The 14,351-nt window shown below is 36.6% G+C and overlaps 3 protein-coding genes across 3 annotated transcripts; all 3 read left to right on the top strand.

Annotated features, from left to right (window-relative positions):
- The first annotated feature begins 4,519 nt into the window (after positions 1–4,519).
- LOC140340931 (olfactory receptor 1C1-like) lies at positions 4,520–7,422 on the top strand. Its single transcript, XM_072426396.1, has one exon. It carries the CDS (start codon positions 4,527–4,529, stop codon positions 5,460–5,462), a length of 936 nt encoding a protein of 311 aa, XP_072282497.1. The 5' UTR covers positions 4,520–4,526; the 3' UTR covers positions 5,463–7,422.
- Positions 7,423–9,014: 1,592 nt separating this feature from the next.
- Positions 9,015–9,947, top strand: LOC140340268 (olfactory receptor-like protein OLF3). Its single transcript, XM_072425325.1, has one exon. The coding sequence runs from the start codon at positions 9,015–9,017 to the stop codon at positions 9,945–9,947; it is 933 nt and encodes a 310-aa protein (XP_072281426.1).
- Positions 9,948–12,714: 2,767 nt separating this feature from the next.
- On the top strand, positions 12,715–13,857 carry LOC140340318 (olfactory receptor 5V1-like). The gene has a single exon (XM_072425407.1). The coding sequence runs from the start codon at positions 12,737–12,739 to the stop codon at positions 13,652–13,654; it is 918 nt and encodes a 305-aa protein (XP_072281508.1). The 5' UTR covers positions 12,715–12,736; the 3' UTR covers positions 13,655–13,857.
- Positions 13,858–14,351: the final 494 nt, after the last annotated feature.

The following is a 14,351-nucleotide window of genomic DNA, read 5'->3' as shown; positions in this document are numbered from 1 at the left end:
GAAAGTCTGTTTATATTTTGTGATGGCTCAGTGGATCAATAAGAGCTATATTTTACATCATGATGGCCTAAAAGTTTACTTTTTGTGGTGCCCGATATATCAAACATTACTTCTGTGACGTTCTTCCTGTCTTACAAGACGCTTATAGTGATATAAAGGACAGCCAGGTTTTGAACAATACACATCATTGTATTTTTTATTTGGTTTGCTCAATTCACTTTTATAGTTAATTCATACATCCATAATATTAGGTCTTCTCCACATGTTCATACCACCTCATTGTTGTAACAGTGTTTTACTTGGCTGGCATGTTCAACTCTAATGGTCCAAGCTCTGGAGATTTCTTTGTATTTGTTCAAATGTTGTCTCTTCTGTACGGTATCATCCCGCCATTGCTGATCCCGATTTTTTACTGTCCAAGAAATGATGAGGTGAAGAGAGCCATGAGGGACTTTCCTATGAAAAGTTAGAGCTCATTGAATTGATTAGTCCATCACAGTTTGAAATATCAAAAAGTACATAATTTGCAAAGTTTTCATACTATTCTTTATGTGGACCATGTTATAGCATGAACTGGCAAGAGCGGTGACTAAACATAAGAAAATAATTTCATGGAATGTAGAGGAACCTACATCAGATGAAACTGTAGACACCAAAATGTTTTCTGGTCCATTGGCTGAATTGATCTGGTTAAAAACTTGTCCAAATGTAAGTTGGGTTTACATACTTTAACACTACTTTAGGGCAGAACTCCACTAAAAACATAAAAAAATTAACTAATCACCAAAACAAGGCATTGATGCAATACTTATCTTCAGTCTGTGGATTTTTACCCAGGACTTTTTTTCTGTTCTCCGATGTCCTCCATCTGATAGTCATTACTTTGAAATCAGGTCATTCATCCTGGATCCAACCCCAGCCCGTGGCTGGACAGTGATAGAATAGAGAAGAGGTCACCTTCTTTCCAAACTTCTTTTTAGTACATGTCATTAGCTCCACTGGCTGCTTGAACTTCCTCTCACATGCCTATATAAAAATTATTTCAAATAATATCTTTCTATCACAATTGCAAAAAGAAGATGGGATGGCAATGTACAAAACATTAAAGTGAACCAGGGGCGATTGTCTTACAACTATAAAGTTTAGTGGAAACAGGGATCACAGTTTATTGGGATACCTTAAGATTGAGACCAGGAAAGGAAAGGGTATAGGAATCCAAATAACAAAAGCACCACATAACTAAAAATAATATAATAATGAAAGAATAAAAGACAACACAAAAAGGAAAAAGAAGTACTAAAATGACACTGAAAAAATGGGAGGCTTGAGGGGCATGTCTACCTCAAAGCTAAACTCAAATTATATTTATTGGATTGACTTGGACTGGAGCTAATTGGCCCTTGGTTTAGAAATAACAGTAGTTCCACAAAGTACTGACACAGGGTAATCCTTCATCTATACCAATGATTCTTTTTTTTTTTTACCTTTTATAACTGTTTTTATTAGATCTTTCACTTGGTTGTTTTATTGAATAAATAATAAATGTGTGTCTTTATTTTGGGCTGCAAAGCAATAAAATGTGAATATTGTGAAGCGGCGATTCTTTTCAGTATCCACTATAGCATGTAAAATATATCAATTTACACGTATTTATTCTCTGTACTTATTTTATTTTGCCTTTAATTCAAGTGTAATCATCAATCAAAATTCACAAATAATTTTATTTATGGATAGAAAAACAAAAAAGAAAAAATAATGAGGAATAATAATGCTCGTTAAAAAAAAACAAAATGGTCTACATGGGCTGGGTCTCCTGGAATCCATGAATGGTCCCTAGACTGTGTGGGTATATATACATGTAGAAAAGCATTATCGGTTTGAAAGAGCCCAAACGACAGACAGACCTTGATTTCAGTAACAAAAACAATGCCGGTAATTTTGGGTTTGACTAACTGTTATTTTTAGAGAAGAGAAAAAAATATTTTTAATGGACCCATCTTTGTGTCATAGTGTTCTTCTCGAGAAAAACAACTTTTTAAAACCTGGAAAACAGACCAGTCCTGGTTAATGGGGTTACTATTGTTTAAGTCTGTTTCTTTTTTTTTGTATACAGACTTATACAGGTTGGAACTCGAATTGCGCGACTTGGACTCATGTCCGACTTAAGTTACCTAATAAACGACTAGCGAATTGCTTTCTCTGCAGACAGCTGAAGGGATGAAGGCAGTGAGGCTTTTGTTACACAGTTTTTTGTAACAAAACACCACCTTCCTCCCTTCCTTTCTTGAATTCTAAGTTTTCTCCTCTGACAGAGGACGAGGGGGAAAGAAGGCTGTGTTACAGAAGCCTTACTGCTTTCCTCCCTTCCCCCTTCATCTGTCAGAGGAGAAATCCGTGGACTTAGAATGTGATCCTGTGCTCAAGAAAAGGTTCAGAGCTCTGTTTCTATATGGGGACAAATGGGGATAAATGAAGTGACTTAACTTAGAACTCCATTTGGAAGAATTCTTGGTGACTTGAGACTTGACTTGGGACTTGGTGTCAATGACTTGGGACTTGACTTGTACTTGTGACGACTTAGTCCAACCCCTGGGCTTATATGAAACTGATTTTGACTTTTTATATACAATTCAAAGTAAGAATTATGGTGGGATTTGTAGGAAGATCATCTAATAGAGCACTAAATATTTGAAAATCCTTCAGCTAGTCCTTTAGGACCATAAAGTGAACCCTTCTATCGCAAACATTTTTTTTTACAAAGTGTTTTTTTTAATTTAGACATAAAATACTTGGCTATCTATCTGAAAGCTGAACTTTATCCTTTCCTAAAGTCCTACAAAATTCTGTGAGCTCCTTTTCTGTGCTGTAATTGCTTTATCTGATTTTACTGCACACTGTGAAGTTCTCACAAATCAATGCGAGGGAATAGCAAATGTAGGTGGGCCAATGCATTCAACAATACAAGCATTTCCCAGCGCACGATGAAGCCAACAGATTGGTTAGTGACACTTGTCTTCTACCATCACTTTTATTAACATTTTAGACTTGCAGAAAGCTTCTGATAGGGTTATGCGCTCCTGGCAGGTGACGTGGGATTACCTGGGGCGTGGAAGTGTCTCACGGTCTTCACTGGAGCACCCTGCAAGGGACCCGAACAGAGGGCCTTAGTGTAGGGACAGTCAAGATCAGATACTGAGTAGGCTGATAGGGCAAGCGGCTGGCAAACATAGTCGGAGTCCAGGCATAGGTCAGGCCAGGCTGCAGGCAAGCGTGGTCAAGGTTCAAGGCGCAGGTCAGAAATCCAAACAGGTGAGTCTCAGGCAGCAAGGCTGAGGATATAATAACCAGAGCCTGGAACAAGCAGGGTATAAATAAGACTAGCAGCCAATAGCAGGACAAGATTGGAACCAGGGACTAGTCTGCTCATTCACTGCTGCACATACTGTGAAATCGCCTTAAGCTGTGCGCAGCTTCAGAGTAAGTGCAGGGGATGCTAAGAAAGTCTGCACAGCTAAAGGGAGGCTAGGGATGCAGCAAGTTGCTAGACAGATGATCTGCAGGCGGAGTGGTAACCGCTTGCCATACCATTTTCAGTTTATTGTAATATTTAAACAGGAGTTAAAAAAATAATAAAAAATATAAATAAATATTGTAGTGCTTATTTGGGAAATTGATTTGTTTCTATGGTTTGTCTCTTTGGACTGTCTCATGGCTGTATGTGTACATACATATCTTTCTAATGTTATTGGGTTTTATAGGATGGATATACTGGGCTGTAAAAGATAAACCATTTAAAAAACTTTGGTTTTGCTTACAAGCCTTTTACTCTCTTGATGAAGTAATATGGTGATTTGGTTAATTCAATATTTGTGTTATTGCTGTTTTACTATGGTGTTTATATTAAGTGTGTATTATTAAGTGTGTGTATAGCCAAAACATTTTCTTTAGTTTTTTGGTTGTATTAAGAAAGGGATGCAACTCCTGACCATACTATGTAGATTCATCTGTTTTTTCATTCATTTCATTTCATTATTTTCTTTTTTTTTGTTGACATTTTGTTGTCATCCCCAAAACGAAAATTGATGCAGAATTTGAAATTTGGAATAAAGTTTTCTCCAACACATTAGTTAAGGGTCAAACTTTGAAAGGGAACACCTGCACTAGTGATGGGGATTCCATTCCCTTTGTATTTAACAAATATAATAATACATATATTTCTTCAGGTTATGTTTTCCAATGCAAAACAATTTTTCACTTCTTTTTACAGACATTTTTAATCGACCTTTACAGATTCATTCTCCTTTAGATTCATCAGTATTATATCATTCAATGCCTACCTGAACTTTGCAATCCCTTTTTTTTAATCAGGTTGGTCTTTGCAATATCTAGATGTTGGTAGAACATAAGGAATATAGTTTTATTGTAATATACATAGTGGGGTTTAGTGTTTTTCTTGACAGTAGAGGTTTTTATTAGCATTATTCATTTATTGCACTTCTTTTATTTTATAGGATATGGTTAAGAAAATGGCAGATACCAATACAACATTTTTGCATGACTTCATCTTTATGGGATTTCCTAGAGGACAGATTTTATTCTCATTTTTAATTTTTCTAATTTATACAACGACTGTTCTAGGAAATCTCTCTGTTTTCAGCATCGTTCAGGTGGACAGCCGCCTCCAGTCACCAATGTATTTTTTCCTGGCTTGTCTATCTTTATTAGATGTCTGTTACTCTACAGTTACTCTCCCAGCCATGTTGGCCAATGCCATAACGGGCATCAAGAAGATTTCCTTCAATAGATGTCTTACACAACTCTATTTCTTTGTTTGCTTTGGAGGAACAGAATGTCTTTTTTTAGCTGTCATGGCTTATGACCGATATGTGGCGATATGTAACCCCCTCCACTTCACCTCCACAATGAATGGGAAGGTCTGCTCATATCTTGTGGTGGGGTGCTGGCTCAGCGGATCCATGAATGCTGTATTTCATACCATGATGACTTGGAAACTAACTTTTTGTGGCACCCGACATATCAAACACTATTTCTGTGATGTTCTTCCATTATTACAAGCAGCTTGTAGTGATATACAGGACAGTCAGGTGGTCTTACACTTTGTTGCACTTTTTATTGGGATGGCTCCATTCACGCTTGTAGCAAATTCATACATCCGTATTATTTCCACCATACTCAAAATCCGTTCCACTGAAGGAAGGAAGAAGGTCTTCTCCACATGTTCATCCCACCTCATTGTTGTAACAGTGTTTTACTCAACTGGCATCTTCACCTATAATGGTCCAAGCTCTGGAGATTTTTTTGTCTTTGTTCGAGTGTCGTCTCTTCTGTATGGTATCGCCCCCCCATTGCTGAACCCGATTATTTACTGTCTGAGAAATAATGAGGTGAAGAGAGCCTTCAGGGATTTTCTTACTAAATTGTATATATCATTTAAATCATAATCCCAAAACAGCTAAAAACAGTTTAAAAATACCGAAAAAGTTCATCATTGGCAAAGGTTTCATACTATGTATGGAACATTATAGCATGTCCTGGTTCAGAATGATGGTGACTAGAAATAGGTATATGTGTTCACACATTGTAGAAGGACTAACATCAGATGAAACCATAAACACCTAAATACTGCTTGATCCGATGGCGGGGATGACCTGGTTAGCCAGACCTCTCCCATCCTACAAAACGGTATTGGGTTTACAAATACAAGTTTAAAAGAGACTGTTGAAAACCAATTGCCTTACGGGATCAGGAAAGAATTCTTTTCTCCTTGGAGTATATTGAACTGTGTTTTATAGGTTTTTTTTGCCTTCCTCAGGATCAACCATGGACATATAGTTCTAATGGAATTTGCAAGTTTCTAGTATGTTTATTTCTCTAGTGGTTGAACTTAATGGACATGCCTTTTTTAACCCCTGATTATATATATAACTATATATATTACTTTGGAGCAGAACTTCAGCAAAAAACAAATTAAAAATAAGTCACTCATCTCAAAAAACAAGGTATTGCTGCATTTTTCATCCTTAGTCTGAGGGTTTTCCCTCCAGTACTTTTATAAGTCACTAGAGATCCCCCTTTTGATTGTCATTCCTCTAAACTCGGGTTCACCCTGGACCCACTCCTAGCCAATGACTGGACTGTGATAGGTTAGGAAGCTCAATGATGAGTTCATCTCTGTTACTTTGCTCTCTCCTCCTATTACCATACAAATTGAAACATATGCCATTGGCCCCACTGGCTGCTGGTGCTACACCTGCCTCCCACACGCCACACTACACTTTTATAACATAAAAAGTTCTGAAAATTGGGTGAAATGAAATAAAAAAAATAATTAACTCAAATAAGGCCAAATATATTTCACCTAAAAAGGCTACTGATACATGAAAATAAAACTGTGGTCAGCATGATTGTGTGACCTGATTTCAGAATCAGGTACCAGCCCCCCATAGCAAAAGGGAAGACAAGTATCAATAATTTAATGTTGTCCTTTATACATTAATATATTTTGGTAAATCAGTGGAAACTGAAGTTGAACATTCTAATGCAAAATTGACTACTTAGGGAGAAGAAACCTCTGAATAAATAAACTTTTGGGTGTATAGTCTAGTATATTGTTTTGCATAGAAAACCCCGGCCTTTTTCTTTCATCTTTTACTTACAGAGGAAAAAGATTTGGGGATGCTAATTTCAGGTGATTGTATGAATACAGTGTGGCCAGGTCATGGGGAAAAAATTGAATTCTCTGGTGTATTACTGAAGGGATGAACAGTAGGAGGTCCTAGACAGTGGTGAGTAATAGTGGTCAGATAGTTCAGGGTTCAATTCAGCCCTTGGATCTGGACTAAAGGTGGTTGCACTAAGTGCTAACACAAGGAAGTGATCCCTTTAGCATCTCTACTATTTTTGAATTGTTACTACAGGTAGTCCCCGTGTTATGGACATCCGATGCCTCCTAGATACGAAGGGGGCTTCCCTGCTTGCTGTGTGCAGAACGGAGGCTTCAAGGGGGCGGTTCGCATGACTTGCAGTGGAAATCTTTTGCTAAACACAGCTGAGGTTGTGGGTGCTCCTAGGGGACTGAGCTCCTTCTCCAAGCTCTTGTACCTCTTTAATGACCAAGACAAACTCTGCAGTTGTTTCCTTTTGCATATAAAAGCACAGCTTGCTCCGGAAGTTTATGAATGTCTAGGCTCCATAAAGAATTTTTTTTCTTTGTTTGAGGATTTTTTACAGTAACTGACACCACGCTGCCTAATAATATGTGGAGACAAACATCTGTCCTAATTGCATTTATTAAAACAATGTACCTGTTCCCACTTACATACAAATTCAACTTAAGAACAAACCTACAGTCCCTATCTCGTATGTAACCAGGGGACTACCTGTATAATCTTTTATTTGGATGTTGTAAGTTGAATAGAATAAATACAGCTAAAATCGTTTTTTCGTGTGTCTTCATTTTGGGTTGTGAATATTTGGAAGGGGTGATTTTTTCATATACCCATTGCAGCAGGTATAGATCACGTGACCAGTATGTATATTATCTTTGTATTTAGCTCTTTACCTGGAATCCAGCTCTATTTGGGTGTCTTGAACTGGATTTTAATTCACAAAAATATTTTAATTAATAGAAAGAAATACAAAGAAAAAAATGACGAGGAGTCATAGTGCCCATTAGGAAAATTAAATTAAATTATTTGGAAATTATTCTCCATGGATTGGGTCTTTGTGAGCCTGTGTACAGTCCCCAGACTGTCTGTGTGGATATATATATGAAAACCTTAACAGTTTGGAGAAACCCAAAGAGACAGACAGATCTAGATGTCAGTAACAACTTAGCTTTGATTATCAGACATGTTATTTTTCAAGAAGGTAAAAATATGGTTTTATTGAAACCACCTTTGTGCCATAGTGTTCTTTTCAAACAATTTTTGAAAAGCTAGAAATAGGCCAATGTCCTGGGTTGCTGTTTCTATGTATTTATCCAGCCATATATAAAGTTGATTTTGTCTTTTCATACATAATTCAAGGGAATTTTATAGGAAGATCTCCAATCTAACAGAATAATAAATATTCGACTATCCTTTAGCCTGACCCTTAATACTTTTAGGTGAACCTTTACTATTTTTTAATAAAAATTTTGAACAGTTTGAGTTTTTTTTTTTTTAACACCGGCTTAGAATGCCAGTCTGGCTGTCTTTAATATTAAAGCTCACCATCAAAGGAGGAACCCAAAAATAAACCTTCTCACCTATGGTAACTATTCTTTCCTTAAGCCCTATAATGTCATTTAATCCTGAGGTCACATTGAAGGTCATGTCCCAGGTCTTCTTTCTTCTGAATGTTAATATTGGAGGATTCAGGCTTCAGTGCCTACATCTTTTCCTGGTAACGAGGTTGCAGTCCATTGACTTCCACATGTGCCAATCATAGAATCTTCAAAGTAACGTGAAGGACGAATATAAGACGGGTCATCCAGGCCTGTGAAGAGGACAGAGAGCTGCTTTAGACACCCAATCACTGGGAAAAGATTGGAAGAAATCACCCAGGAGGTCATGACAACAGTAAGTATTTATGATTTTTTAGGGTGTGTGGGTGGTAATAGACCAATGGGCCCCCCTTAGTTTTTGTTTTGTTTTTGCCTGTAGTTGGATTACAACATGCATGCAAATAATTCATCTCTTAGAAAAGCTCATTTAACAATCCAAGCAATCCGAGCAAACGATGGCCAGTGGAAATTCTAAAAAATCCATTGTACTGGTGTATGATACTGGCAAACCTGGAATGGATTTGGTGCAAGATTGGAAACATTTGCCAACTAATAGCAAATGAGTTTGGAGAACCAAACCAGGACCACCCAGGTTCTCCTATGATAATCTATCTTCTCCAGTCTTGGAGAGCTTTCATAATTCAGGCTGCTTGATTTTATGTTGTGTATTTTGATACAATAAGTAATATTATTTTATTTTTTACATTCTTAGGGTGTGATTGAGTACATGACAACCACAAATGAGACTTTCTTGGACATCTTTACTCTATTGGAGTTTCCAGAGGAACATGCAATATTATCGCTTTTCATTGCTGCAATCTACACAATGACTGTTTTAGGAAATCTCTCTGTTTTCAGCATCATTCAGGTAGACAGCCGCCTCCAGTCACCAATGTATTTTTTCTTGGCTTGTCTATCACTTATAGATGTCTGTTACTCTACGGTTATTCTCCCAGCCATGTTGGCCAATGCCATAACGGGCAACAGGAAGATTTCCTTCAGTAGATGTCTTACACAACTCTATTTCTTTGTTTGCTTTGGAGGAACAGAATGTCTTTTTTTAGCTGTCATGGCTTATGACCGATATGTGGCGATATGTAACCCCCTCCACTACACCACCACAATGAATGGGAAAGTCTGTACATACCTTGTGGTTGGGTGCTGGCTCAGCGGATTAATAAATGCTGTGTTTCATACTATGATGACTTGGAAGCTAACTTTTTGTGGTGCCCGATATATCAGACACTACTTCTGTGATGTTCTCCCATTACTACAAGCAGCTTGTAGTGATATACAGGACAGTCAGGTGGTATTACATGTTGTTACATTTTTTCTTGGCATAACACCATTCATACTTGTTACAAATTCATACATTCGTATTATTTCCACCATACTGAAAATCCGCTCTACCGCGGGAAGGCAGAAGGTCTTCTCTACATGTTCATCCCACCTCATTGTTGTAACAGTGTTTTATTCTACTTCTATCTTCAACTATAACAGTCCAAACTCTGGAGATTCCTTTGTCTTTGTCCGAGTGGCATCTCTTCTGTACAGTATTGTTCCCCCATTGCTGAACCCAATTGTTTACTGTCTAAGAAATAATGAAGTGAAGAGAGCCTTTAGGGATGTTTTTACTAAATTATACATGTTATTTAGGTAATAATCCCACCCAATTCTAGGAATCATTTAGAGTATTTATAAACTGAGTTTGTTTCACAGGAAATTCTAGTAATAAAACCCAATAAAATTCCCTATTGACATTTTGTAACCTCCGTTCCTAGCCTGTTGAGGAATCAATCTGGACTATCAAGCTATACTCAATGCAAAATATTTGATCAATTTTGTATAAAGTTGGAACAATAATAACCCATCAAATATTAATTATTGTCTGTACCCACTGCAGATTTTTACCTTCCCTGTTGACATTTGTCTCTGGGTACTATAAGTGATGGGAAATCCAAAGTTTTTTAGTTGGTACTGAAACAGAAAAAGAAGGTTTTATCAATAGAGAAACACTTGAAATGTAGGATTCCTTTGTTCAGGAAATATCTCTGCTGTGTCTTTGGGACAGAGAAAAAAAAAAGAAGAAAACACAGAGAGGGTATTAACATTTCCCAACTCCAAAAATAACAATAACGACAAAGCTACAACAAGCCACAACTCTATGCCCTTATTATTCATTTGACTATAAATGTTGCCTTCCATTGGTTGGAGCCTGTTGTATTCTCAGCAGTAGGACCTGACCCACATTATGGGTACTGCCATAGCATTGGACAACATGAACGGACTGCTAATGGTTAGGAGACCTAACCTATAGGGATGGGCTTAGGGACTAATACCATGGATTGACATAACCTCCTGTGATAGGGAATGGTGCGCTGCCATGGGATGGTGGTCCTTGTGCACCATGGTTTTGAGCTGGACTAATAAAAAGGTGAAAGATAATGAAGATCTCCATTTGGTCATGCATGGTGTGCGTGCCAGTATGGAAAGTCTTTTTTGTCTCCATGTGGTCCTTTTACATTTAGTTGGTGATTTGGTCTCTACCCTTCTGCGATGATGGGTAAAGAGGTGCATGAAACATTTGCGCCTATTTGCACTTTATGGTTTTGAGGCCATGGGCCATATGGATCAGAGCTCTGTCTACCTTCTTACACATTATCCATCCTCTGTGTACTACCCCTATGGTGATGAACATATTGGGGAACAGCCTGGTTGAAATGGGAGGCATGGGAGATACTTAAACCATATGATATTTTGAATGTGAACTCCCGTCTTTATTGTGACATCATTATATTTAGATCCTTTATTATGTCTATGATAATACTATTGTGAATATTTATTATTTACAAAGAAGATTTGAAGAGACTTATGGGCCAATGTATTTAAGGCTTGCAACAACCTGGTAAAAATAAATGATTCCCAAAATAAGTTTAGATCTTCATGTATTGTAGTTTTTAAAATCTGTATTTTCTGGTATTTGTATTAGTGCAAATTTATTTTCTAAATTTACATCAAATGATAAGGAATAAAAAAAAAGAAAATAAGATTCGAGAGTCATAATACCTGTAAACATATTAGGACTGCCTCTGAGGATTTTGTTTAATCAGCATCAGGTCCCAATTGGATGTCTTTGATGTTCAATAAATATAGGAAGACTTCTTTTAAACAAACCCCTTGTTGTTGAACGTAAACCAACACAATACATATTTGTATTAAGCTTTTAGTCATTCTTTTCATTTTTTCTATTTAAGTTTTTACATAATAATTTTTTTTCTATGAATTCTGTTTTATTTTAATATTTGTTAAGTGTATGTTATGTAGACACCTAAAAAACTTTTTTTACCTTTTGGATTTTCTTTTTTTTTCCTTTTTTATGATTCAATGCTTACATTCTTTTTTATATTTTACATTTAGAAATGTTGTTGTAAACATGTTTAAATATGTTGACTAATCCAACACTATACCGTGTAGTTTTAGTATATTCCAGTTAGTTTTACCAGTTTAGTGCAAATGCACTCACTGTACATTCTAGTAATATTTATTTTCTTTAATGTACGGTTATTATATAAGTGAATAATAATAATAATAATAAGTGAATGTAGGGAAGAAACCATTGGGTTACTAACCATTGTCCTAAGTTAAACCAACCTTCTACAACTAAGTGGTTTCTATCAAATGAAGAGCACCGATGAAGGAAATTCTATCAGAATGGGTAGATTCAATAGAAAAGACGTGAATCTCCAGCATACCAGAAAAATATCTAACCACAAAAACTGCAGGAAATCATCAGGGAATGCTAAGAGGTCCCAAGTTTAAGCTGCTATTCTCTTCTTTGACACTTTTATGACTTTTCATTCGTTCAGAATCTTCACACAACATGTGAATATTTGCTTAAATTATCCAACTGTATGCAAAGGAAATGGAGGTTTTTCACATTATAGGATAATCAAAGTAAATATCAAATATAATTAAAACGTGTGAAGAATCTCAATCTCTTTACTAATCCAGTTTAATCGTGGTAATATTAATATATTACTGTATGTATTTTGAAAGTGATGTATACTAGCGAAAAAACTGAAAAAGTGGGGAAATCTGCTATGGCAAGTTGGAAGTGAAGCTACTCCCTAAAAAGGTATACAATATAGAGATACACATATAAACCCAGATCTGGTTTACTGAAGAACAAAAAACCCTAAAAATACCCTTTAACCCTAGTGTTGAAGGAAATAACTTTTAACACAGGGCCTTTTCATACAGTGCTATTTCATATATTAGCAGTTTTTCCAACTTTTAACTTCTACTTTAAAGCCACAATGCCCTGATACAAATATACAAATTATGTTATAAAATTGAAAACATGTTGGATATGTTTGCATTCTTCTGTATGGTAGCGCGGTTTCTTACCACACAATCGTTTGTATCTACAGGGGTCGGAAATTCCATTGGATGGAGACTAAAAATGAGAGTTCTTTGGATGAATTTCATTTGTTGGGGTTTTCCAAGGGTCCAATCATATGTTCAGTACTAATTGCTGTAACCTATGCAATCACTATTACTGGGAATCTTGCTGTTTTTAGCATCATTCATGTTAACAGACACCTTCACACTCCCATGTACTTTTTTTTGAGTTGTCTATCTGCATTAGATGTTTGTTATGCAACAGTTACTCTTCCCATGATGTTGGTCCACTCCATAACAGGGAACACAAAGATTTCCTTTAACAGATGTTTGGTGCAGATATATTTTTTCGTCTCCTGTGGAGGAGCTGAAAGCCTTCTTTTGGCTTCCATGGCCTATGACCGATATGTGGCCATATGCAACCCACTACGATATATGCTTATAATGAACAAAAAGTTCTGCTTAGGTTTAATGGCAGGCTGCTGGTTTTTGGGTTCCGGGAACTCCATGCTTCACACCTTCATGACCTTAAAATTGACTTTTTGTAGAGGTCGGCACATCAACCATTATTTCTGTGATGTTATTCCTATTTTGGAAATTGCTTGTAGCAATATACATAGCAGTCATGTAGTACTTCATGTAGACACAGCTGTTCTAGGACTGTCGACCTTTCTAATTGTTATTAATTCCTATGTACGTATCATCACCACCATACTGAAAATCCAGTCGTCTGCTGGAAGGAGGAAAGTCTTCTCCACATGTTCTGCCCACCTCATTGTTATCACAATATTCTATATAACTGGAAGCTTCAGCTACAATAGTCCAAAATCTGGAGATTTCCTAAACAAAGTTCGAATCTCATCTATTTTATACAGCATTCTTCCACCATTACTGAATCCTGTGATTTACTGCTTGAGGAACAGAGAAGTGAAGATGGCTTTCAAAAAAGCATTTGTGAAGCTTTGAAGTAAACTGGATGGACAATATTTAAAAGTCAATATATTGGTATATCTCATACCTGACGATTTAGGGGACATATTAAGGATTTTGGAGTATACCAAGGCCAGTTGGTTAGAAGAAAAGACCAAAACTCTATGGGAGAAGCAACTTGAATGAAACTTAGAATGGATGGGAACTAGTTTGTGTTTTGCAATTTATGTCTCACATTGAATGTGAACCATTGTGTGAAATTTTGTATTGTATTATGTGTCATTCAACGTTTTTCCTGCTATTGTATATCTGTGTATATAATAAACTTTTATGCAACAATTTAGTGTGTCACTCTTCTTCTGACAGTGGAGGGCTGGGGTTTTCCAAGGGTCCAATCACATGTTCAGTACTAATTGCTGTAACCTATGCAATCACTATTTCTGGGAATCTTGCTGTTTTTAGCATGATTCATGTTGACAGCCATCTTCACACTCCCATGTACTTTTTCTTGAGTTGCCTATCTGCATTAGATGTTTGTTATGCAACAGTTACTCTTCTCTCGGAGTGGATGTTGGTCCACTCCATAACAGGGAACACAAAGATTTCCTTTAACAGATGTTTGGTGCAAATGTATTTTTTCTCTTGTGTAGGAGCTATATATAGTATGTAATAAACTTTTATGCAAAATTTTGGTGTGTCACTCTTCCTCTGACAGTCACCAAAAATTGGTAGC

The sequence above is a fragment of the Pyxicephalus adspersus genome, chromosome 11 (genome assembly GCF_032062135.1).
Source record: "Pyxicephalus adspersus chromosome 11, UCB_Pads_2.0, whole genome shotgun sequence".
NCBI classification, from domain to species: domain Eukaryota; kingdom Metazoa; phylum Chordata; class Amphibia; order Anura; family Pyxicephalidae; genus Pyxicephalus; species Pyxicephalus adspersus.
Note: the sequence above shows the minus strand (reverse complement) of the source record. Positions and strands in the feature narration are given on the sequence as shown.